Source organism: Mustelus asterias, chromosome 27 (genome assembly GCF_964213995.1).
Source record: "Mustelus asterias chromosome 27, sMusAst1.hap1.1, whole genome shotgun sequence".
NCBI classification, from domain to species: Eukaryota; Metazoa; Chordata; class Chondrichthyes; order Carcharhiniformes; family Triakidae; genus Mustelus; species Mustelus asterias.
Window position 1 is genome coordinate 575,028 of NC_135827.1, and position 26,818 is coordinate 601,845.

At 48.8% G+C, this 26,818-nt stretch overlaps 1 protein-coding gene across 1 annotated transcript in view; it reads left to right on the top strand.

The window, feature by feature from the left end:
• The first annotated feature begins 13,434 nt into the window (after window positions 1-13,434).
• Window positions 13,435-26,818, top strand: part of endou (endonuclease, polyU-specific) — an 88,909-nt gene continuing 75,525 nt past the window's right edge. Inside the window, exon 1 of the mRNA XM_078198907.1 lies at window positions 13,435-13,561. Coding sequence (XP_078055033.1) covers window positions 13,435-13,561 — 127 coding nt within the window. The remainder of the gene's footprint in view (window positions 13,562-26,818) is intronic.

A 26,818-nucleotide genomic window follows, 5' to 3' on the forward strand; every position in this document is an offset into this window, starting at 1 on the left:
GACGCACGACACCGATACTCACAATTCTTATCAAACATGAATGCTTTGGAATTTATTGACCTGCTGAAGAATTGTCTTCATGTAGATGAAGAAATTAATTATGGATTATATCTCAAGTAAAAAAAATGTTTTCTGCTGTTACTGACCTGACACTTCTCACCAGTCAGCGTTTTGGTTTCAGTTACTCAGAGCTCAAACACCTCAAGCCGTTTTCCTGCCCAACTGTTTAATTTACTGGGACAGAAAACGTCATTCCGCTCGCTCCTCAAAACTGTGCTGGTGTTTTTCATAATCTGAGTGACACAGAATCATAGCCTGAGGATACGGGGCAGACTGTTTAGGACTGAGATGAGGAGAAATTTCTTCACCCAGAGAGTGGTCAGCCTCTGGAATTCGCTACCACGGAAGGCAGTTGAGGCCAAGATACTGGGAGTGATTTTACCATTGCGTTGTGCCCGTTTTCGGGCGCGACGTGGTCGTAAAGTGGGGCGTAAAGCAATTAGCACGATTGGCACGGGTTTGCACGACCGGCGCCATTTTATGAGCACCGGATTTCCGGTGCTGTCAGCCTCACACTGGAAATGGGTGAGAGACAGGTTAATGTATGGAACTTTATTTTGATATTGTTTAACATCCGTTTAGCGAGCCCGGTGCTCAATTATCCGGGCTCACCCCCCTTTAAGACCTCATCGGGAAAGGTTCACGCCGGCAAGGAGTAGTCATGCTCCTTATGAACGGAGAGCTGTCAACCAGGCCTCGCCGGTGGAACCGGAGGCCATTGAGGCCCCCCCGGGGAGGCAAGGGGATTGCCCCTTGGGCAGTGTCAAACTGGCATCGAGGAAATGCCCACCAGGCACCTGGGAAATGCCCACTGGGGCGGTGCCAGGAAGTGGGGCTAATGGGGGGTGGGGTCAATGGGGGCAGGGTCAGTGGGGGAGAGGCTAATGGGGTGACTCTGCAGCGATCGGTGGGGGGTGGGGGAAGCAGCGGGGCCACGATCGGTGGGGGAGGGAGGGGGTCTGTGATTGGTCAGGGTGGCTGGGAGAAGAGGGTCTGTGGGGGCTGCATCTCAGGCTGCGGGCCCCCGTGATTGCAGGGGGGGGAAGCTGCTTCAGGCTGCCTGCACTAGCAGGGGCCTGACAGCTCTCTTTTCTGTCAGACCCCAGCATCAGAGGCCTGCACATGCGCACTACCGTCAAGCCCCGCCCACAGACTTCTGCAGTGAGCAACAGGCTCGCTCAGAATTTTGGAAGCAGAGTGTGTATGGGGGCGGGGGGTGGGGGCGGGGGGTGGGGAGAGGGGGTGGGGGCGGGGGGGTGGGGGGGAGGGGGGGGGGTTGGGGGGAGTGCCTGAAAACACAGCCAAAAGATGGATCCGAAACTCGCCTGGTTTCAAGTCCGCCCAGCAGTTAGACAAAAAAGGTAAAATTGCCCGCACTGTATGTTTTCAAGGAGGAGTTAGATACAGCTCTTGAGGTGAAGGGGATAAAAAAAAATAGGGGGAAGGTGGGTTCAGGATATTGAGTTGATCATAATAAAATCACTGGGTCAGTGCAGCACCGACAGTAACTACCACTTATGGCGCACAAATTCCATATCCTTGAATGTTCTGATGTCTCAGGTGTTCATCCAAATACTTTTTAAAGGTTGTAAGGATTCCGGCCTCCACTACCTTCCTAGGCTGTGCATTCCAGATGAATGAGTTCACTACATTTGAGGTCCTACTTTTCAACTTACTTCCTAGCTCCCCATATTCTGCTTTTGGGACCTTATCACTTTTTTATCTATATCACTTGGACCGATGTGCAGCATGACCCCTGGCTGCTCACCCTCCGTGCCATAATATCCTGTAATCACTCCAATACGTCCTTGGTCCTAGCATCAGGGAGGCAACATACCATCCTGGAGTCTCATTACTATGGAATGCAGCCCTTACAAACTATAAACAACAAAAAGACTTTACAAACTGGAAGTGATAAAAGTAGTAAATACTTACCTGAACTTACCCACTCCTTACCAATCAGCTCTCTCCCTTGTAGCCTCTACTCCTGCAGCAGGGCAAGACCACTCTCTGAAGATTAAAAAATTAGAAAGGCAAAAAAGAGCAAAAAGCATCTCTTTCCGTTCAGCAGCCAGTTCCACTGTACTCTAAATTCCCTAAAAACCCACACACTCACCCGAGCTGGGTCTCACTCTGACTGGTCTCACTCTGACTGGGTCTCACTCTGGCTGGTCTCACTCTGACTGGTCTCACTCTGGCTGGGTCTCACTCTGGCTGGGTCTCACTCTGGCTGGGTCTCACTCTGGCTGGTCTCACTCTGACTGGTCTCACTCTGACTGGGTCTCACTCTGACTGGTCTCACTCTGGCTGGGTCTCACTCTGACTGGTCTCACTCTGACTGGGTCTCACTCTGGCTGGGTCTCACTCTGGCTGGGTCTCACTCTGGCTGCGTCTCACTCTGACTGGGTCTCACTCTGGCTGGTCTCACTCTGACTGGTCTCACTCTGGCTGGGTCTCACTCTGGCTGGGTCTCACTCTGGCTGGGTCTCACTCTGGCTGGTCTCACTCTGACTGGTCTCACTCTGGCTGGGTCTCACTCTGGCTGGGTCTCACTCTGACTGGGTCTCACTCTGACTGGGTCTCACTCTGGCTGGGTCTCACTCTGACTGGGTCTCACTCTGACTGGGTCTCACTCTGACTGGGTCTCACTCTGACTGGGTCTCACTCTGGCTGGGTCTCACTCTGGCTGGGTCTCACTCTGACTGGGTCTCACTCTGACTGGGTCTCACTCTGACTGGGTCTCACTCTGACTGGGTCTCACTCTGGCTGGGTCTCACTCTGGCTGGTCTCACTCTGACTGGTCTCACTCTGGCTGGGTCTCACTCTGACTGGTCTCACTCTGGCTGGGTCTCACTCTGGCTGGGTCTCACTCTGGCTGGTCTCACTCTGGCTGGGTCTCACTCTGACTGGTCTCACTCTGGCTGGGTCTCACTCTGGCTGGGTCTCACTCTGGCTGGGTCTCACTCTGGCTGGTCTCACTCTGACTGGTCTCACTCTGGCTGGGTCTCACTCTGGCTGGGTCTCACTCTGGCTGGGTCTCACTCTGGCTGGTCTCACTCTGACTGGTCTCACTCTGGCTGGGTCTCACTCTGGCTGGGTCTCACTCTGGCTGGTCTCACTCTGACTGGTCTCACTCTGGCTGGGTCTCACTCTGGCTGGGTCTCACTCTGACTGGGTCTCACTCTGACTGGTCTCACTCTGGCTGGGTCTCACTCTGACTGGGTCTCACTCTGGCTGGTCTCACTCTGACTGGTCTCACTCTGGCTGGGTCTCACTCTGACTGGTCTCACTCTGGCTGGGTCTCACTCTGGCTGGGTCTCACTCTGACTGGGTCTCACTCTGGCTGGTCTCACTCTGACTGGTCTCACTCTGGCTGGGTCTCACTCTGGCTGGGTCTCACTCTGGCTGGGTCTCACTCTGACTGGTCTCACTCTGACTGGGTCTCACTCTGACTGGGTCTCACTCTGGCTGGGTCTCACTCTGACTGGGTCTCACTCTGACTGGGTCTCACTCTGACTGGTCTCACTCTGACTGGGTCTCACTCTGACTGGGTCTCACTCTGACTGGGTCTCACTCTGACTGGGTCTCACTCTGGCTGGGTCTCACTCTGGCTGGGTCTCACTCTGACTGGGTCTCACTCTGACTGGGTCTCACTCTGACTGGGTCTCACTCTGGCTGGGTCTCACTCTGACTGGGTCTCACTCTGGCTGGGTCTCACTCTGACTGGTCTCACTCTGACTGGGTCTCACTCTGACTGGGTCTCACTCTGACTGGGTCTCACTCTGACTGGGTCTCACTCTGGCTGGGTCTCACTCTGGCTGGTCTCACTCTGACTGGTCTCACTCTGGCTGGGTCTCACTCTGACTGGTCTCACTCTGGCTGGGTCTCACTCTGGCTGGGTCTCACTCTGACTGGTCTCACTCTGGCTGGGTCTCACTCTGGCTGGGTCTCACTCTGGCTGGGTCTCACTCTGGCTGGGTCTCACTCTGGCTGGGTCTCACTCTGGCTGGGTCTCACTCTGACTGGTCTCACTCTGACTGGTCTCACTCTGGCTGGGTCTCACTCTGGCTGGGTCTCACTCTGACTGGTCTCACTCTGACTGGGTCTCACTCTGGCTGGTCTCACTCTGACTGGTCTCACTCTGGCTGGGTCTCACTCTGGCTGGGTCTCACTCTGGCTGGGTCTCACTCTGGCTGGTCTCACTCTGACTGGTCTCACTCTGGCTGGGTCTCACTCTGGCTGGGTCTCACTCTGACTGGTCTCACTCTGACTGGGTCTCACTCTGACTGGTCTCACTCTGGCTGGGTCTCACTCTGGCTGGGTCTCACTCTGACTGGTCTCACTCTGGCTGCGTCTCACTCTGACTGGTCTCACTCTGACTGGGTCTCACTCTGACTGGGTCTCACTCTGACTGGTCTCACTCTGACTGGGTCTCACTCTGGCTGGTCTCACTCTGGCTGGGTCTCACTCTGGCTGGGTCTCACTCTGACTGGTCTCACTCTGGCTGCGTCTCACTCTGACTGGTCTCACTCTGACTGGGTCTCACTCTGACTGGGTCTCACTCTGGCTGGGTCTCACTCTGACTGGGTCTCACTCTGACTGGGTCTCACTCTGGCTGGGTCTCACTCTGGCTGGGTCTCACTCTGACTGGTCTCACTCTGGCTGGGTCTCACTCTGGCTGGGTCTCACTCTGACTGGTCTCACTCTGACTGGTCTCACTCTGGCTGGGTCTCACTCTGGCTGGGTCTCACTCTGGCTGGGTCTCACTCTGGCTGGGTCTCACTCTGGCTGGGTCTCACTCTGGCTGGGTCTCACTCTGACTGGTCTCACTCTGACTGGTCTCACTCTGGCTGGGTCTCACTCTGGCTGGGTCTCACTCTGGCTGGGTCTCACTCTGGCTGGGTCTCACTCTGGCTGGGTCTCACTCTGGCTGGGTCTCACTCTGGCTGGTCTCACTCTGACTGGTCTCACTCTGGCTGGTCTCACTCTGATGCCCTTCCAATAAGAATTATTGGCAATTAACATCTGCCGCTTCGTAACATCACATATTGGGGCAGTGACGTGTATTTCCTGCCAATATCACTCAATCAGTCCTATCAGGCAGCTTCAGGCTATGACATTCAAATCCTCCTCTCCCACTCATTTCCAACACCCTTTAATATCTCAACTTGTCTAATCTTAGTCTCTTTCTCATTGCCCACTCTTTATTATCCCATCCTGACTCACCCCACTCTCCTATTTAATTACAGTTTCTGTAATAACCCATTCCGTCTAACTGCACTCAACTGATCGCCTCCCCTTATGATCCACCCAGCATACCCCCTCTCCAATTTTCAGCTGACACCATTGTGAGCGACATTGTGAAAAGGAGAGCCTGTTTCTCCCAGTCAGTACACAAACTCCATTGGCAAGTCCTTCTGCTCTACCACCACATGGTGACACGTGTGACTTTTTAAAATTCGCTCTTTCACAAGGCCAGCATTTACTGTCCATTCCTTATTGCTCTTGAGAAGGTGAGCAATTAGGGATGGGCAAAAATGCTGGCCCAGCCAGTGACACACATATCCTTTGAACAAATGCAAAAATTGTCTGGTGCAAATGTTACTGGCAACTTAGCAGCCTAAGTTTGAATCTGTTCCAAGTCTTGCTGCACATGGACATGTAATGCTTCTATATCTGAGGAGTCATGAATGGTCCTGAACATTGTTCAGATTCAGGATCTGTCCTGTTTTTGAGGACAGGACACATCTGGACAATTCCCCACAATGTCAGGTAGATGCCAGTGATGTAGCTGTATTAGAACAGCTTGACTGGGACACGACTAGTTCTGAAGAACAAGTCTTCAGTATGACTGCACAATATTGTAAGAGTCCATAGCCTTTGCAGAGTCCACTGAGTTCAGTTATTTCTTGATATGATATGGAGTGAATCAGATTAGCTGAAAACTGATATCTGAGATGCTGGGGACCTTTAGAAGAGGCCGAGATACATCATCTGTTCAACACACCTGACTGCTCAACACCTCCCTTGCTGCTTGTAAAATTGCAGCATTATGAAAGTGATTGGAGTAGGCACCAGGAGCAGTACCCATAACATTGCACCCAATTTCACATCCCTGCCCACCTGCCAACCTGCACCCAAAGTAGACTAAAATTCAGCCCGTTGTTCCAAATCAGGATTGCAAGTGGCTTGGAAATAAAATTGCAGGTGATAGTGTTCCCATGCATCTACTGCCTTTGCCCTTCTAGGTGCTCGAAGTTGCATATTTGTAAGGTGCTGAGAGAGAGGAACCGTGGCAAGTGGCAGCACTGTATCTTATAGCTGGTACACACAGCAGGCGCGGCATGATGGAGGAAATGAAAGTTTAAGCCGGTGGATGGGGCACCAATCAAGTGGGCTGCTTTGCCCTAGATGGTGTTGTAGCGAGAAGCTTTCAGGGGCGAAGTTTCAGAGGGAGCATTGTGACTCAATCGGCCAATTGGGCTGAAGAATGTGAATCCGGGGGCTGAGCGCACGTTTTCCCTGTCCGGGTGGCACTAAAGTCAAATCAGTCGGTACCACATTTCTTGCACTCTGTACACAGTTTATAGGGAGCACCTTCAAATTGCCATCAAGGCAGAGCAGACCTCATGTGCAAATCATTCAAGCCAGATCCATTCAAGCCAGATCGATTCAAGCCAGATCGATTCAAGCCAGATCGATTCAAGCCAGATCGATTCAAGCCAGATCCATTCAAGCCAGATCGATTCAAGCCAGATCGATTCAAGCCAGATCCATTCAAGCCAGATCGATTCAAGCCAGATCCATTCAAGGGTCATTAAGTGTAATGACTTCAATCAGGCAATTAAGGTTGGCCTATTGGAGTATGAACTCCCCAGTTAAGGATCCTTAGGACGGTCGTGCTCGGCCCCGAGTGCGCACACGGTCTGGAGGCGGCACAGGCGTGTGGTGGGATCCCGCCCGAGCGTTCCCCTGCTCGGACGGAATTTCACATTGGCCCGAAGCCTAGACCCCCCCCGCCCTGGGTCAGGTGCCCCACTGCGTGTGCCGCCTCGCGGAAGTGTCCTCCGTGCCCTTTTCCACCGCGCGGAGGCGTTTCCTGTACGGGCTGCTGCTGCACACCTTTCACTACCGCGTCCTCGCCCGTCGCCCGGATACACCTTGGCGGGCCTTGTTGCCGCCGGGCGGCGGAGGTCCCCAGTGGAGGTCCCTCTACGGAGGGATCTCCCCCAATTATCTCGGGGACCTGGGGTGGAGGGTGCTGCATGCAGCAGTGCCGTGCAACCGTAGGTTTTTCCGGTACACGGGCTCCCGAGACTGCCCTTTCTGTGGCCTTGTGGAGTCCGTGGACCATGTCTACGTTCTGTGTTTTAGGCAGCACGCCCTTTTTGATTTCCTCAAACACCTTTTACTGATGTTTTGTTTGCATTTCAGTCCCACGCTCCTGATCTACGGACACCTGGTGCGGAGAGGGGCGGGTCGGGATGCCGACCTCCTCGTGAACCTGCTCCTGGGCCTGGCGAGATGCGCCATCAATAGGTCCAGGCAGCGGGCGATCGACGGGGCCGTCCATCCCGACTGTCTGCCCCTCTACCGCGGCTACATTCGCGGCCAGGTGTCTCTGGAGAGGGAGCATGCGGTGTCCCCGGGCGCGGTTGACGCCTTCCGCGACCGCTGGGCGCTGCAGGGGCTGGGGTATATTATCGACCCCGATAATCACCTTTTGGTTTGACGTTTTAAGTTTCCTTTCGACTTTGTTTTTGGTTCGGGCTGTTCCCCCTTTCTTTTGGGGAGCTGCCCCTTTTACTTTGTCCCTAAGTTAATTTGAGTTTGTTTACTTGGTTGGTGTCGAAAGAAATCCGCAGTTAAGGATCCAATTGATGGGCCAACCAGGGAGTCTTTGCCTTGTACTTAACCAGAGTATCAGTTCCTCTGGAAGGTAGCTAGCACTTTGTGGACTGCTGTTTGAGTTGTAAATCAAGGGAATTTGGTGAAGGAACTTCTGCCTCCGCAGACTTATTACAATAAGTTACAGCAATGCCTTTATTAGGAAAATTAGAGCCTTTTGACCCTAATTTGGAAGTTTGGGTTCAATACAACGAACAATTGCAATATTTTTTCAAAGCAAATGGAATGGGGGGAAGGAGAAGAGGAAAGTAATACTGCTAACAGCCTGCAGTACCCAAACATTCAATTTAATAATAAGCTTGATTTCTCTGGATACCCCCGAGTCTAAAACCTCAGAAGAGCTGGTAGTAATAGTAACAGGACATTATCTCCTGAAGCTCTCAGTAATCATGAAGAGATATAATTTCAACTTAACAGCAAGAATACCCAGGGAAGCAATAGCAGCTTTTTTTTGTGGCGAGATTGAGGCAAATAGTTGAACATTGTGAATTTGGGTCTTCCCTTAATGAGATGTTGAGATGTTATCAGTGTGGGGGAAAGCACCCCCAGGAGAAGTGTAGTTTGAAGGAAACTGTGTGTCGTCCCTGTGGCAGAAAGGGGCATATACATTAGCAGATGTAAGGTCAAGCAGGGTCAGCTTGATGCCAGCAGGGTCAAGATTCCAGCTTCAGTTTACAGTGTGGAGAGTAATTCTGAAGGAGAACCAAATGTATATACGTTGAATAATATTAAGTTGGCAAAGTAGCCCCTCACTCAATAATACTGATGGGTCAACAGTCAAGCACTCTGTGGGAGAACAAACTTATCAATACCTACAGGGAAGGGTTCAATCGAGATTAAAATCAAGCTGGCTACATGCACGAATGAGGCCACGTGGATCATTGGAACAACAATAGCCCCTGTAAGAGACAGACAGCCTTTAACTGCAGTTGTGACAAAGGGCCAAGCTTGATAGGTTGAGATTGGCTTCAGGAAATTAAATAGTATTGGCTAAAAATATTTAAAATTAATAATGGGGGAAGGGATGGTCTACATAAAATCCTCAGAAGATACAAGGATTTATTAGAGTATGAATTGAGCAAAATCTGAGGCTTGGAAACCAAAATTCACGTGGATCTGGAAACTGCACCAAAATTCTATCAAGATAGACCTGTGCCTTATTTGTTGTACGAAAAGGTGGAGACTGAACTTAGACGATTAGAAGATTTGGGCATCATAAAGCTCATGCAATTTGCAGAGTGGGCAGCTCCCATTATGCCAGTAGTCAAACCCGATAAGATCATTCAAATATACAGAGACTGCAAAGTAACAGTAAACCAGGCAGAGAAATTAGACAGATTTCCTATATTAAAATAGGAGACTTGTACACAAAGTTGGCTGGGGATCTATCATACATCAAGTTAGATGTGAGCCATGCATACCAGCATTTGGAACTGGATGACACTTGCAGGGAATGTTTTGCTATTCACATACATAATATGTGGGCAGGTCATGTTTGACTAATTTGGTGGAGTTCTTTGAGAACATTACATGTGCAGTGGACAATGGGGAACCTGAGGATGTGGTGTATCTGGATTTCCAGAAGGCGTTTGACAAGGTGCCGCACCAAAGACTGCTACGTAAGATAAAGGTGCACGGTGTTACGGGTAATGTATTAGCATGGATAGAGGATTGGTTAACTAACAGAAAGCAAAGAGTGGGGGTAAATGGGTGTTTTTCTGGTTGGCGATCAGTGACTAGAGGTGTGCCTCAGGGATCAGTGTTGGGACCGCAATTGTTCATGATTTTCATAGATGATTTGGAGTTGGGGACCAAGTGTAGTGTGTCAAAATTCGCAGATGACACTAAGATGGGTGGAAGAGCAAAGTGTGCAGAGGACACTGAAAGTCTGCAAAGGGATATCGATAATCTAAGTGAGGGAGCGAGGGTCTGGCAAATGGAGTACAATGTTGGTAAATGTGAGGTCATCCATTTTGGTAGGAATAACAGCAAAATGGACTATTATTTAAATGGTAAAAAATTGCAGCATGCTGCTGTGCAGAGGGACCTGGGTGTCCTTGTGCAGGAATCTCAAGGAGTTGGTTTGCAGGTGCAGCAGGTAATTAAGAAGACAAATGGAATTTTGTTCTTCATTGCTCGAGGGATGTTGCAGCTGTATAAGGTGCTGGTGAGGCCACACCTGGAGTACTGTGTACAGTTTTGGTCTCCTTACTTGAGAAAGGGTGTACTGGCACTGGAGGGGGTGCAGAGGAGATTCACTAGATTGTTTCCGGAGTTGAGAGAGTTGGCTTATGAGGGGAGACTGAGTAGACTGGGGCTATACTCATTGGAATTCAGAAGAATGAGGGGAGACTTTATAGAAACATATTAGATTATGAAGGGAATAGATAAGATAGAAGCAGGGAAGTTGTTTCCACTGGCGGGTGAAACTAGAACTAGAGGGCATGGCCTCAAAATAAGAGGAAGCAGATTTAGGACTGAGTTGAGGAGGAACTTCTTCACACAAGGGGTTGTGAATCTGTGGAATTCCCTGCCCAGTGAAGCAGTTGAGGCTCCCTCATTGAATGTTTCTAAGGCAAAGATAGATTTTTGAACAGTAAAGGAATTAAGGGTTATGGTGAGTGGGCGGGTAAGTGGAGCTGAGTCCACAAAAAGATCAGCCATGATCTTATTGAATGGCGGAGCAGGCTCGAGAGGCCAGATGGCCTAACTCCTGCTCCTGGTTCTTATGTTCTGATAAGGATTTGTATCAGTACACCAGATTGCAATCAGAGTCTCGTCTACTTGTGCAAATTTACAATGCACAATGGAGAGCCTTTTGCAAGATTTGCCTAAAGTAGTTGTTTGCTTGGCTGATGTGCAAATCATAGATTCATAGCATCATAGAATCATACAGTCCAGAAGAGGCCCTTTGGCCTATCAAGTCTACACCGACACGTGAGAACTACCTAACCCTATTTACCAGCATTTGGCCCATAGCCTGGAGTGTTATGACGTGCCAAGTGCTCACCCAGGTACTTTTTAAAGGATGTGAGACAACCCACCTCCCCCACTCTCCCGGACAGTGCATTCCAGACCCTCACCACCCTCTGGGTATAAATGTTTTCCTTCACATCCCTCCTAAGCCTCCTAACCCTCACAATGAACTTGTGTTCCCTTGTGACTGGCCTTTCAACTAAGGGGAACAGTTGCTCCTTATCCACTCTGTCCATGCCCCTCATAATCTTGTACACCTCGATCAGGTCACCCCCTCAGTCTTCTCTGCTCCAATGAAAACAACCCAAGCCTATCCGGCCTCTCTTCATAATGTAAATGCTCCATCCCAGGCAGCATCCTGGTGAATCTCCTCTGCACCCCCTCCAATGTAACCACATCCTTCCGATAATGTGGCGACCAGAACTGCACACAGTGCTCCAGCTGTGGCCTCACCAGATTTCTCTCCAACTCCAACAGGACCTTCACTGCTTTTGTAATCTATGCCTCGATTGATAAAGGCAAGTGTCCCATATGCCTTTATCACCAACTTATTAGCAAGTCCTGCCTTCAGTGATCTTTGGACAAACACGCCAAGGTCCCTTTGTTCCACAGAACTTCCTAGTATCCTACCATTCATTGCATACTTCCTTGTCAAGTTCCTCATTCCAAGTACCTCAAACTTTCCAGGGTTAAATTCTATCTTCCTCTTATTTGCCTATTTGACCATTCTGTTTATATCTTCTTGTAGCCCAAGACACGCTGCCTCGCTGTTAACCACCCGTCCAATCTTTGTGTCATCCGCAAACTTACTAATCCTACCCCACATAGTCATCTATGTCATATATATGAGTGACGAATAATAGGGGGACTAACACAGATCCCTGTGGTACGTCACCGGACACTGGCTTCCAGTCACTAAAGCAGCCTTCTATAGAAACATAGAAACCCTACAGTACAGAAAGAGGCCATTCGGCCCATCGAGTCTGCACCGACCACAATCCCACCCAGGCCCTACCCCCATATCCCTACATATTTTACCCGCTAATCCCTCTAATCTACGCATCCCAGGACACTAAGGGGCAATTTTAGTATGGCCAATCAACCTAACCCGCACATCTTTGGACTGTGGGAGGAAACCGGATCACCCGGAGGAAACCCACGCAGACACGAGGCGAATGTGCAAACTCCACACAGACAGTGACCCGAGCCGGGAATCGAACCCAGGTCCCTGGAGCTGTGAAGCAGCAGTGCTAACCACTGTGCTACCGTACCGCTATCATCACCCTCTGTCTCCTACAACTGAGTAAGAAGTCTCACAACACCAGGTTAAAGTCCAACAGGTTTATTTGGTAGCATAAGCCACAAGCTTTCAGAGCACTGCCCCTTCATCAGGTGAGTGGGAGTTGTGTTCACAAACAGGGCACATATAGACACAAACTCAATTTACCCTCTGTCTCCTACACCAAGTCCAATTGTGAATCCACTTTATCAAATTACCCTGTATCTCATGTGCATTTACCTTCTATATAAGTCCCTCAGATTGGTGAGTAACTGATATTAAGGACAGTGTTTAAATAGCTGAACCTAAAAGAAACATATTGGGGCGATTCTCTCAGTCCGCTGCCCTGCTTGGGTATTGGGGGGGGGGGGGCGATTGGCGGAGGGAGAGGACCCGCTGCGACTTTGTAATTGGAATCACTGGGAGAGGGAGGGAGGGAGGGTGATCGGGGCTGACCCTGGGAGATCGGGAGGCAAGCGATCAAGGGGTGGGGGGGTTTGGAAGGCCAGTGATGAGGGGGTTGTGGGGCTGGCCAGTCTGTAGGCTGGCAACGGGGGGCCATTGCGCATGCATCAATTTCCACGTTGACAAGTCGGCACATGTGCAGTGACCCACTCAGCGCTATGCAGCCAGCCTCTGGGCCCGCCCCTTTCCAGAGTGAATCCCACTGAGGCTCTGATGCACAGAGTATCGGACATTCATTCTGGAAATCACACCAAAAAAAAAACAGCGGGATTTACTCCCATTTTCCTGCACGTTGGGAACTTTGAATTTTTTGGGAGAATTCCAGCATGCCTTATTGGGAAAGTGTTATTTATTATCTATTTCTATGATTGTGAGAGTCTAAGGCATTCATTGTAAATTTAACACGTCAGGTGAGGACAGCCGAGCGGAATGTGCAGCTTGTCACATGTGCAGAATCCTGGATGCTGCCAGAGTCCTGGATGTCCACATGTACGGGAAGTGCTCCCAGCTGGAGAAGCTGGAACTCCGGGTTTTGGAGCAGGAGCTGGAGGCACTGTGGCGTATCCGCAAGGCTGAGAGTTACATGGATAGCACATTTAGAGAGTTACTCACAATGCAGCTCAAGGGACGAGAGGACTCACAATAGCGATAGGAGGTTTCATTAGTCAGGGGAACAGACAGGAGTTTCCGCGGCTGAAGACGTGACTCCAGGATGGTGCATTGCCTCCCTGGTGCCAGGGTCAGGGATGTCGGTGAATGGCTGCATCCTGAATGGGGAGGGTGATGAGTTAGAGGTCGTGGTACATGTTGGTACCAATGGTATGGGCAAAGTGAGGAATGAGATCTTGCATCAAGAATTCAAGGATCTAGGCAGTAGATTAAAAAGCAGGACCTTGATCGTTGCAATCTCTGGGTGGCACAGTGGCAAGCACTGCTTCCTCCCACAGTCCAAAGATGTGCAAGTTGCATGGATTGGCCATGCTAAATTGCCCCTTAGTGTCCCAAGATGTGAGGGTTGGGGGATTAGCAGGGTAAATAAATGGGGTTACAGGGATAGGGTCTTGGTGAGATGCTCTGTTGAAGAGTTGGTACAGACTTGATGGGCTGAATGGCCTCCTTCTGCACTGTAGGGATTCTATGACTAGACATATAGCTTCAGCAATATTCAAGAAGCTCAACGCCATCCAAAACAAAGTAGCCCCTTTGACTGGCATATCATCCACTATCTTAAACATTCTGTCCTTCTGCCATGGTGTGCATCATCTACTATGCCCTGCAGCAACTCACCAAGGCTCCTTCAATGTCACCTCCCAAACCCCCGACCTATACCACCTGGAAGGACAAGAGCAGCAGACACATGGGAACACCACCACCTGCAAGCTCACCCCTAAATCATTCACCATCCTGACTTGGAAATACATTGCTGTTCCTTCACTGCCCAGACCACTTGGAGTGCGGTAGATTATGGTGGCAGCTCACCATCCCCAATTGCCCTCAAGAAGGTGGCGGCAATAAATCTCTGAAGGCAGGGACAAGGAATACATTCACTTTTGGGACTGTGCATCTGGACGGGTAGCTGTGGGATGTACTATATGTACTCCATGTATGCACCCTAACATTTTAAGTAGTTATTTATACTTTCTAAGCAACTGTTTGGTGTTTTTATTTTCCCAGAAGCCTGTTATTTTGTCGATGATATGATATTGTTGAGATATTGTCGAGGTTAATGACTGTTTTCAATCGATTACAGACTTGCAATGCTGTTATTGAATCACTTTTCATTTTTCAGTGACAGAAGCACCTGTGGAACTATCAGGTGGAGAGATAAGATGTTAACTTATTAACCAGACTAACTCGAGCTAGGCTCTCTGATTAACCGTATCTTTGTATGTTGCAGTCTATGAGTTGATTTGTGTTACTGAAATAAACATTGCAGAATAACCCTTACTGAGTTTCATTTGAACCTTATCAAAAGTGATTTTTCAAATTAAATGTAACTTGGTTTGATGATGTGTTCTATAGAATATTAATTTAAGGCATGGTGGCACAGTGGTTAGCGCTGCTGCTTCACAGCACCAGGGACCCGGGTTCAATTTCAACTTCAGGTGACTGTCTCTGTGGAGTTTGCATGTTCTCCCCGTGTCTGCGTGGGTTTCCTCCGGGTGCTCTGGTTTCCTACCACGCTCCAAAGATGTGCGGGTTAGGTGGTTTGACCGTGCTAAATTGTCCATTACTGTCTCACATTGTGTAGGTAAGGTGGAGTAGGGGTTACGGGGATCAGGTGTGGGGGTTGCAGGCCTGGGTAAGATGCTGAGTTATAGAAACGCTACAGTGCAGAAAGAGGCCATTCAGCCCATTGAGTCTGCATTGACAACAATCCCACCCTGGCCCTATTTACCCTGATAGTCCCCCTGACATTAAGAATGTCTTCCCACTGCACTGTAGGAATTCTATGATTCTATAATGTCGTTGGCCGGATATATATATATATATATATAAACCTTTTTGAGAATGCTTTTGCTAAGCAAAGGACACTAGTCTACTGGAGCTAATATGTCACATTTGTGAAAGACATAGGTGGAAATTTCCAGCCATGCTCACTGGCCGGAACTTCCAGTCCCGCTGCTGATGATGAGCCCCACCGCGGGTTCCCTGGTAACAGAGGGTGTGAAAAACAGAAGCCCCATTGACAGTGGTGGATCCAGAAGATCCCACCACTGGCCAATGGCGAGCCGCCTCTGCTGCTGTAAAACAGGTGGTGGCAGTACGGAAAGTCCCGGCCATTTATAGAGATCGGGATTTTCCAGCCCCGATGTTGCAGGACTCACTGCAGGAGATTCAGCCACCCAACCAAAAAACAACTGGCTCTCAGTGGACAATCCCAGTGGCAAGCAGAGCTGGAAAATCCTGCCCAGAGTCCAGAGAGCACTCAGAGACAGTGGCAAGGTAAACCCAGACTGGAACAAGAAGGTATGTCACATTCAACAGCTCTTGGGTCTAAAAATAATCTGGATTTGAATCAATAATCAGAGGGGTTTACCCCCGCTGTCTTTCTCAGAAACCTCTGATTGTGCCTTAAAACGTAACCACCAGACCACATTGCTTTTGATCAAGACTTTGTAAAGAAGGCTCTGACATTCCCAGGTACAGTCCCACTCCATTGAATATCTGAATCAAAGCTCTCACTATCAGACATCTTGTTTATTTTCCATTATTTTCAGATTTGTCTCTTCTTTCAGATTTAAATGATAATAATCGGTTCAGTCATTTTCAAACCATTAAAGTTACAAACTCAGACATGTGCTGAGAATGATATAGTCCCTACAGTGCAGAAAGAGGCCATTCGACCCATCAGACCTGCACCAACCACAATCCCACGCGGGCCCTACCCATAACCCTGGAAAGACGGAGGATGAGGGGTGACCTAATAGACGTGTATAAAATTATGAAAGGCATAGATAGGGTGAATGGTGGGAAGCTTTTCCCCAGGTCGGTGGTGACGGTCACGAGGGGTCATAGGTTCAAGGTGAGGGGGGGGAGGTTTAACACGGATATCAGAAGGACGTATTTTACACAGAGGGTGGTGGGGACCTGGAATGCGCTGCCAGGCAAGGTGGAGGCGGACACACTGGGAACGTTTAGGACTTATCTGGATAGCCACATGAATGGAGTGGGAATGGAGGGATACAAAAGAATGGTCTAGTTTGGACCAGGGAGCGGCGTGGTCTTGGAGGGCCGAAGGGCCTGTTCCTGTGCTGTATTGTTCTTTGTTCTTTGTTGTTCTATAACCCCACATATTCACCCTGCTAATCCCCCTGACACTAAGGGGCAATTTAGCATGGCCAATCAGCCTAACCCGGGCATGTTTAGTTTATTAATTAATTTCTGGGAATATTACATCAGGCAGTGATGTGTGGATTCTCACATTAAATCCCCATCTGGCATTGGCCCAATCATTCCAAGCTGCAATCTGATTGGTCTGCTCTATGAATAAATTACCAATGCCAAAGTACTGGAGCCCAATCCTGGGAGCGTACAGCCTCAGCATGATGTTCACTCTTGTCATTGTCACCGTGTTCCTGTGTTCAGCTGCTTCAGGGGACCCCGAAGCCAGTGAGTATCTGCACCTCTGCACAATATTACAGCGTGTCGTTAATTCCCATTCCACGGCTGAGTGAATGAATCTGGGAATGGGAAGAGTTCTTACTTTCTCGGCTGGCTGGGGTCTCTTGTATGGAGCACTGGCGTCTGCGTGCGGGAGAGCAGAGTAGGGTATGGGTTGAAGTTGAAGGTTGATTACACAGCACCAGAGTGTTAGTCACAAAAACACCGGGTCAGTTCATCATCAGAGTTTCCTTATCAGTTGACATTTATATGGAGGATTGTTGGAGATCTAAGTGGGCTGATAGCAGCTACATGAAGGAGATCACAAATGAAATGTATATCAAGCTGGATAATATATCAAGTTCACAACCGATCAGAGTCAATTAGGGCTGGATTTCCCCAGAGGCAGGGGATATTGAATGGACATATGGCCATCAAGGCTCCATTACATCTCGTCTCACATCAGGATGAGGAGAAGGAACTACTGAACCAGTAAGTTCTTTCTCAGAAGCATCCTTGCTGACCTTTCATAAGAGGTATTCGCATTTCTCTATACCTAGCTAAATGCCAAGGTCGACACAGGTATCTATGGAGACTCCCACTTTTACATACCAACCCTCTATTTGACTCCATATCCAGTTATTCCCAACTGTATAAAATAAATATAGGAGTTGCTGTACATTGAATGTCAAGACCTTTAACTTTTAAGGCTACTGCAGTTCACAAATTATCATTCAGTGAAATCCCAAGTGTTACATTCAATGCTGGTGTCATCATCACAGAGTTTGAGGATTTGCCTTCAGCAATCAAAAAGCTTTGAGAGGCTCATCAGTGAGCTCTTTGATGCTCCCAATGTGGTCTCCTCTGTATCAGAGAGACCAAGCGTAGACTGGGTGATCGTTTTGCTGAGCACATTCGGTCTGTGCACAATCAGGACCCTGACCTTCCGGTTGCTGCCATTTTAACACACGATCCTGCTCCCGTGACCACATGTCTGTCCTTGGCCCTGCTGCAATGTTCCAGTGAAGCTCAACGCAAACTGGAGGAACAGCATCTCATCTTCCGGCTCAGCACTTTACAGCCTTCAGGTCTGATGCACTATCAATCAAGCAAAGACTAGTTTGTATGTGTGGTGAACCATCGTTGGTTCCCACTAGATAGTACTGAGCCAGGGTCTGGCCAGTACTACAAGTATGTATATATGTTGCTGTTGGGGTTAGGGATGGGTTGTTCTACTTGTTGCTGTTGGGGTTAGGGTTGGGTTGTTACACCTTGTATTATAGTTATTGTGGTACATCCCAGTTGGGCTCTGCCTCCTGGGAGAGGTATAAAGGTCTCTGCTCTGTCTGGGACCCCTCAGTCTGGGATCGTGTATATAATTAGTAGCTGCCTTGTTACAGCAAATAAAAGCCTTTATTTCCTGAGCATCAAGCCTCGTGTGTGATAACGCGCATCAGTATGCAAGAACAAATAGGCTTTTATTCGCAAAAGACTTGGAGCACACCCATGCCGATGAACTGGTCCAGAGACTGAGGCAGGGGGGTGGGGAGCAGTCACCTTTACACCTGGACCGGGGGGGGGGGTGGGAGAGTCTCAGGCAGGTCCGGCAGGGGCATGCCCAGGCATGGTCACACACACACACAGGCAATAAGCTTAACCGTGGTTTACCACACGGTCTCAACATTGAGTTCAACAGCTTCAGACTATTTAGCTTGACCTCACCTCGATCCCTTTGTTTCCATTTTATTTAGTTTTTAACTGTTCTCTATCTTTTATTTCTTTATTTTTCTTTGATCCTACTCTTCCCCCTATTTTATCCCCTCTTTCCTTATCTTTTCACCCCCTTTGCTTCCCATTTTTCTCAATTTTACCTCTCTCCCACCCATCTCCCCCCCTTCCCCACACCTTTATCTGTCACAGCTTACCCTCTGATTTCAGCTTCTCAGCCGTTTGACCATTCACACCTTCTCTATGGGCCGCCAATAGCAGTCCTTTCCCCTTGTTTCTGTGGCTATGACTCATCTTCCATTCCTTCACCCTGCAGTATAAATATCTCCCACTTTCTATGCATTTCAGCTTTGACAAAGGGTCATCTGGACTCGAAATGTCAGCTCTTTTCTCTCCTTTCATTGCTGCCAGATTTCCCAGCAATCTCCCTTTTGATTTCAGATTCCAGCATCCGCAGTAATTTGCTTTTAGCTTTGAGAAGCCATCGCGCCCCCCCAATCCCCTGCCTTCATAGAACATAGAACATAGAACATTACAGCGCAGAACAGGCCCTTCGGCCCACGATGTTGCACCGACCAGTTAAAAAAAAACTGTGACCCTCCAACCTAAACCAATTTCTTTTCGTCCATGAACCTATCTACGGATCTCTTAAACGCCCCCAAACTAGGCGCATTTACAACTGATGCTGGCAGGGCATTCCAATCCCTCACCACCCTCTGGGTAAAGAACCTACCCCTGACATCGGTTCTATAACTACCCCCCCTCAATTTAAAGCCATGCCCCCTCGTGCTGGATTTCTCCATCAGAGGAAAAAGGCTATCACTATCCACCCTATCTAAACCTCTAATCATCTTATATGTTTCAATAAGATCCCCTCTTAGCCGCCGCCTTTCCAGCGAAAACAATCCCAAATCCCTCAGCCTCTCCTCATAGGATCTCCCCTCCATACCAGGCAACATCCTGGTAAACCTCCTCTGCACCCTCTCCAAAGCCTCCACATCCTTCCTGTAATGTGGGGACCAGAACTGCACACAGTACTCCAAGTGCGGCCGCACCAGAGTTGTGTACAGTTGCAACATAACGCTACGACTCCTAAATTCAATCCCCCTACCAATAAACGCCAAGACACCATATGCCTTCTTAACAACCTTATCTACTTGATTCCCAACTTTCAGGGATCTATGCACACATACACCTAGATCCCTCTGCTCCTCCACACTATTCAAAGTCCTCCCGTTAGCCCTATACTCAACACATCTGTTATTCCTACCAAAGTGAATTACCTCACACTTCTCCGCATTAAACTCCATCCGCCACCTCTCGGCCCAACTTTGCAACCTGTCTAAGTCTTCCTGCAAACTACGACACCCTTCCTCACTGTCTACCACACCACCGACTTTGGTGTCATCAGCAAATTTGCTAATCCACCCAACTATACCCTCATCCAGATCATTAATAAATATTACAAACAGCAGTGGCCCCAAAACAGATCCCTGAGGTACACCACTTGTAACCGCACTCCATGATGAATATTTACTATCAACCACCACCCTCTGTTTCCTATCCGCTAGCCAATTCCTGATCCAATTTCCTAGATCACCACTATTCAGCACTATTGGCCACACATACACTCCTGAGGTTGTCTGGAATGGATCAGCTTGCCCACTCGTCACACCATATACCTCATAGGTGAGGCTATGTTAGGGTGAACTGTGGGAACCCACTTGGTGATATGCTCGACGCATCTCCCCATCAGCATTGTCACACTCCCAATGGAGAACACCGTGCATTCATATACGGAGATATGGTGTCACTTACGGTATGGTTGGACCCCTTGTTTGTGTCGTCACTGCCTCTGGGAACACCAACATGTTCACACATTTCACACTGCTACTGAAGCATCTGCTGCTTTGCTGATGACACCTGAGGATCTCCTTTTGCTTTGAACTGAGCCTTGTCAGGCCATTGCTAACTCCTCAGAGGGGGAGTTGCTAAAGCTGTCACTGTCTCCATTACCTGTGGAGTATCTGTGCAGTGCTGTGTATCTGGGTGATGGAGGGTGCACTGGAATAAAGTGACAATCCATCCTCTGAGTTTTGCAGTGTAGCAGCAGCTCTGCACTGTTCTTTATCTGCTGCTGTACCTGCTGGGGAGATGTGATTTCAGACATACAGTTGTTCCTTTAACCAAGCTCTGGTCCCACCCCTTGGTCAGGTGCTTCCAGTGGCATTAAAGGGCCACAAAGGCAACACAGGCCACACATTGTCTTGTGTGCAGCAATCGCTTTGCTCATTTTCCATAGCTTCCACACTTGATTTGCCCTCAGAGTCAGGTGGCTCTGCTGTGATCCATTAATCGCCAAAGCCTCGTTTACCATCAGTGTGATCATGGCGATGAAAGGCACTCCACTTCAAGTTCATTGATGATATTTTGACAGTGCTTCTCTTACAAGTATAGACATACGCAGTGTCACTCCTGTTTCATGGCTCTTCCATGCTGCTTTCACTCTGACGCACTGTAACTGTGCAGCACACTGTAGCGAGGATACGCCAATTCCAATACAGCACCTATCCCTGATGGAGCATGGGTTTGGCGTCTGTGTGAATTGTGGATGTTGGGACCAGGTGTTACTCCAGGTACGGATCCACCATCTAGCCTCACATTCTATGGGCACCTTTTAATTTATTCTGGGCTTGCAGTTTGCAATTCTAAACACCACTCACCTGCCCAGAAATCTGCACAGGATCCTGCCCCTGCTGTCTGGCCAACCAGGCCTTCTTGCTGAGACTTGCTGGACTCCACTCACATGCTGGAGAGAGGACATCTCTCCTTTTTCGGACTGCCTGCAGAAGCATCTTCAGAGAGGCAGCATTGAACCCTATTGGAAAGGATTATAAGAGATAGGATTAATAATCACCTAGAAAGGAATAATTTGATTAGGGATAATCAGCACGGTTTTGTGAAGGGTACGTCGTGCCTCACAAACCTTATTGAGTTCTTTGAGAAGGTGACCAAAGACGTGGATGAGGGTAAAGCGGTTGATGTGGTGTATATGGATTTCAGCAAAGCGTTTGATAAGGTTCCCCATGGTAAGCTTTTGCAGAAAATACGGACACATGGGATTGAGGGTGATTTAGTGGTTTGGATCAGGAATTCATAGAAATCATAGAAACCCTACAGTACAGAAAGAGGCCATTCGGCCCATTGAGTCTGCACCGACCACAATCCCACCCAGGCCCTACCCCCATATCCCTAAATATTTTACCCGCTAATCTACGCATCCCAGGACACTAAGGGGCAATTTTAGCATGGCCAATCAACCTAACCCGCACATCATTGGACTGTGGGAGGAAACCGGAGCACCCGGAGGAAACCCACGCAGACACGAGGAGAATGTGCAAACACCACACAGACAGTGACCCAAGCCGGGAATCGAACCCAGGTCCCTGGAGCTGTGAAGCAGCAGTGCTAACCACTGTGCTACCATGCCGCCCTAGCTGTAATTGGCTAGCTGTAAGAAAACAAAGGGTGGTGGTTGATGGAAAATATTCATCCTGGAGTTCAGTTACTAGTGGTGTACCGCAAGGATCTGTTTTGGGGCCACTGCTGTTTGTCATTTTTATTAATGACTTGGATGAGGGCGTGGAAGGATGGATTAGTAAATTTGCTGATGACACTAAAGTCGGTGGAGTTGTAGACAGTGCGGAGGGAAGTGGCAGGTTACAGAGGGACATAGATAAGCTGCAGAGCTGGGCTGAGAGGTGGCAAATGGAGTTTAATGTGGAAAAATGTGAGGTGATTCACTTTGGAAGGAGTAACAGGAATACAGAGTACTGGGCTAATGGTAAGATACTTGGTAGTGTGGATGAACAGAGGGATCTGGGTGTCCATGTGCATAGATCCCTGAAAGTTGGCACCCAGGTTGATAGGGTTGTTAAGAAGGCGTACGGTGTGTTAGCTTTTATTGGTAGAGGGATTGAGTTTCGGAGCCAGGAGGTCATGCTGCAACTGTACAAAACTCTGGTGCGGCCGCATTTGGAGTATTGCGTACAGTTCTGGTCGCCGAATTATAGGAAAGATGTGGAAGTGTTGGAAAGGGTGCAGAGGAGATTTACCTGGATGTTGCCTGGTATGGTGGGAAAATCGTATGAGGAAAGGCTGAGGGGCTTGAGGTTGTTTTCGTTAGAGAGAAGAAGGTTAAGAGGTGACTTAATAGAGGCATACAAGATGATCAGAGGATTAGATAGGGTGGATAGTGAGAGCCTTTTTCCTCGGGTGGTGTTGGCTAGCACGAGGGGACATAGCTTTAAATTGAGGGGTGAGAGATATAGGACAGATGTTAGATGTAGGTTCTTTACTCAGAGAGTAGTAAGGGCGTGGAATGCCCTGCCTGCAGCAGTGGTGGACTCGTCAACGTTGAGAGCGTTCAAGTGGTTATTGGATAAACATATGGATGATATTGGAATAGTGTAGGTTAGAGGGGCTTTAGATTGGTTCCACTGGTCGACGCAACATCGAGGGCCGAAGGGCCTGTACTGCGCTGTAATGTTCTATGTTCTATGTTCTATGCTTGTGCTGAAGCCAATTTTCCACAGCCCTTGCTGTTGTTTGCAGGTCTGCTGCAGCCTGACTGACTGCTGCACCTGGGCCTTTACAAATGGCACCTCCCCATTAGCTGCCCACCACCATTCATTGGCTGGCTCCCCCAACCGCAGCTTTTCATTTGTTCTTAGTTGTAAAATCGCAATGTCCTGCCGCCCACCCTTGCCCGCCCCCCCCACCCGCCCGCCACTAGTTCATCACCTGACCTGACAGCACGGTGGCACAGTGGTTAGCGGTGCTGTCTCACAGCTCCAGGGACCTGGGTTCAATTCCCGGCTTAGGAGACTGTATCTGCGTGGGTTTCCTCCGAGTGCTCCGGTTTCCTCCCACAGTCCAAAGATGTGCAGGTTAGGTTGATTGGCCATGCTAAATTGCCCCTAAGTGTCCCGGGATGTGTAGGTTAGAGGGATTATAGGCCGGTTAGCTTAACTTCTGTGGTAGGGAAAATGCTTGAATCTATCATCAAGGAAGAAATAGCGAGACATCTGGATATAAATTGTCCCATTGGTGAGACGCAGCATGGGTTCATGAAGGGCAGGTCTTGTTTGACTAATTTGGTAGAATTCTTTGAGAACATTACATGTGCAGTGGACAATGGGGAACCTGTAGATGTGGTGTATCTGGATTTCCAGAAGACATTTGACAAGGTGCCGCACCAAAGACTGCTACATAAGATAAGGGTGCACAGTGTTATGGGTAATGTATTAGCATGGATAGAGGATTGGTTAACTAACAGAAAGCAAAGAGTGGGGGAAATGGGTGTTTTTCTGGTTGGTGATCAGTGATTAGTGGTGTGCCTCAGGGATCAGTGTTGGGATCGCAATTGTTTACGATTTACATAGATGATTTGGAGTTGGGGACCAAGTGTAGTGTGTCAAAATTCGCAGATGACACTAAGATAGGTGGAAGAGCAAAGTGTGCAGAGGACACTGAAAGTCTGCAAAGGGATATAGATAGTCTAAGTGAGTGGGCGAGGGTCTGGCAGATGGAGTACAATGTTGGTAAATGTGAGGTCATCCATTTTGGTAGGAATAACAGCAAAATGGACTATTATTTAAATAGTAAAAAATTGCAGCATGCTGCTGTGCAGAGGGACCTGGGTGTCCTTGTGCAGGAATCACAAGGAGTTGGTTTGCAGGTGCAGCAGGTAATTAAGAAGGCAAATGGAATTTTGTCCTTCATTGCTGCAGGGATGGAGTTTAAAAACAGCGAGGTTATGTTGCAGCTGTATAAGGTGCTGGTGAGGCCACACCTGGAGTACTGTGTACAGTTTTGATCCCCTTACTTGAGAAAGGATATACTGACACTGGAGGGGGTGCAGAGGAGATTCACTAGGTTGATTCCGGAGTTTAGAGGGTTGGCTTATGAGGAGAGACTGAGTAGCCTGGGGCTATACTCATTGGAATTCAGAAGAATGAGGGGAGATCTTATAGAAACATATAAGATTATGAAGGGAATAGATAAGATAGAAGCAGGGAAGTTGTTTCCACTGACGGGTGAAACTAGAACTAGGGGGCATAGCCTCAAAATAAGTGGAAACAGATTTAGGACTGAGGAGGAACTTCTTCACACAAAGGATTGTGAATCTGTGGAATTCCCTGCCCAGTGGAGCAGTTGAGGCGACCTCATTGAATGTTTTTAAGGCAAGGATAAATAAATTTTTGAACAGTAAAGGAATTAAGGGTTATGGTGAGCGGGCGGGTAAGTGGAGCTGAGTCCACGAAAAGATCAGCCATGTTCTTATTGAATGGCGGAGCAGGCTCGAGGGGCCAGATGGCCTACTCCTGCTCCTAGTTCTTATGTTCTTATGCTCTTATGATTAGGGGGGTAACTGTGTGGGGTTGTGGGGAGAGGGCCTGGGGTGGGATTGTTGTCAGTGCAGGCTCGATGGGCCGAATGCACTGTAGGGTTTCTATGATTCTATGACCTCAGCTTAATGAATTTTATCATCCGCACATTTAACTAAATGTTAACTTGACTGAAATAAGCAGGTTATGACTCTTCAAAAATGAGGCCAGCAGGATTTGATGTTAGGACTTGATGGAATAATAAAGTATCACTTAAGTGTAAGGGGACATCGGCTTAAGGTGTGTGGGGAAGAGTTTGGAGAGGATGTGTGAGGCAAGTTTTTTTTTTACACAAAGGGTGGTGAATGTCTGGAACGCGCTGCCTGGGGAGGTGGTGGGAACAGGTATAATCGCGGCATTTAAGGGGCAACTAGACGAATACATGAATAGGATGGGAATGGAAGGATATGGACTCTGTAAGTGCATACGGTTTTAGTTTAGACAGGCATCATGATTGACGCAGGCTTGGAGGGCCAAAGGGCCTGTTCCTGTGCTGCACTGTTCTTTGTTCGAAACATAGAAAAACTACAGCACAAAACAGGCCCCTTCAGCCCCACAAGTTGTGCCGAACATATCCCTACCTTCTAGGCCTACCTATAACCCTCCATCCTATTAAGTCCCATGTACACATCCAGGAGTCTCTTAAAAGACCCTATTGAGTTTGCCTCCACCACCACTGACGGCAGCCGATTCCACTCGCCCACCACCCTCTGTGTGAAAAACTTCCCCCCAACATTTCCCCTGTACCTAACCCCCAGCACCTTAAACCTGTGTCCTCTCGTAGCAGCCATTTCCACCCTGGGATAAAGCCTCTGAGAGTCCACCCTATCTATGCCTCTCAACATCTTATATACCTGTATTAGGTCTCCTTTCATCCTACGTCTCTCCAAGGAGAAAAGACCGAGCTCCCTCAGCCCATCCTCATAAGGCATGCCACTCAATCCAGGCAACATCTTTGTAAATCTCCTCTGCACCCTTTCAATCTTTTCCACATCCTTCCTGTAATGAGGTGACCAGAACTGAGCACAGTACTCCAAGTGGGGTCTGACGAGGGTCTTATATAGCTGCATCATTCTCCCCGGACTCCTAAACTCAATCCCTCGATTGATAAAGGCCAGCACACCATACGCCTTCTTAACCACCTCCTCCACCTGCGGGGCTGATTTTAAAGTCCTATGGACCCGGACCCCAAGGTCCTTCTGATCCTCTACAGTACTAAGAGTCTTTCCCTTTATATTGTACTCCTTCATCCCATTTGACCTGCCAAAATGGACCACTACGCATTTATCTGGGTTGAAGTCCATCTGCCACTTCTCCGCCCAGTCTTGCATTCTATCTATGTCCCTCTGTAACTTCTGACATCCCTCCAGACTATCCACAACCCCACCAACCTTCGTGTCGTCGGCAAACTTACCAACCCATCCCTCCACTTCCTCATCCAGGTCATTTATGAAAATGACAAACAGCCAGGGTCCCAGAACAGATCCCTTGGGCACACCACTGGTGACCGACCTCCATTTAGAAAAAGACCCATCTGTACACACTCTCTGCCTCCTTTGGGCAAGCCAGTTCTGGATCCACAAGGCAGCAGCCCCTTGGATCCCATGCCCTCTCACTTTTTCTAGAAGCCTTGCATGGGGGACCTTATCGAACGCCTTGCTAAAATCCATATAAACCACATCTACCGCTTTCTCTTTGTCAATGTGTTTAGTCACATTTTCGAAGAACTCCACCAGGCTCGTAAGGCACGATCTGCCTTTGACAAAGCCATGTTGCGTATTCTTGAGCATACTAAACCTCTCTAAATGCTCAGAAATCTTGTCCCTCAGGATCTTCTCCATCAGCTTAC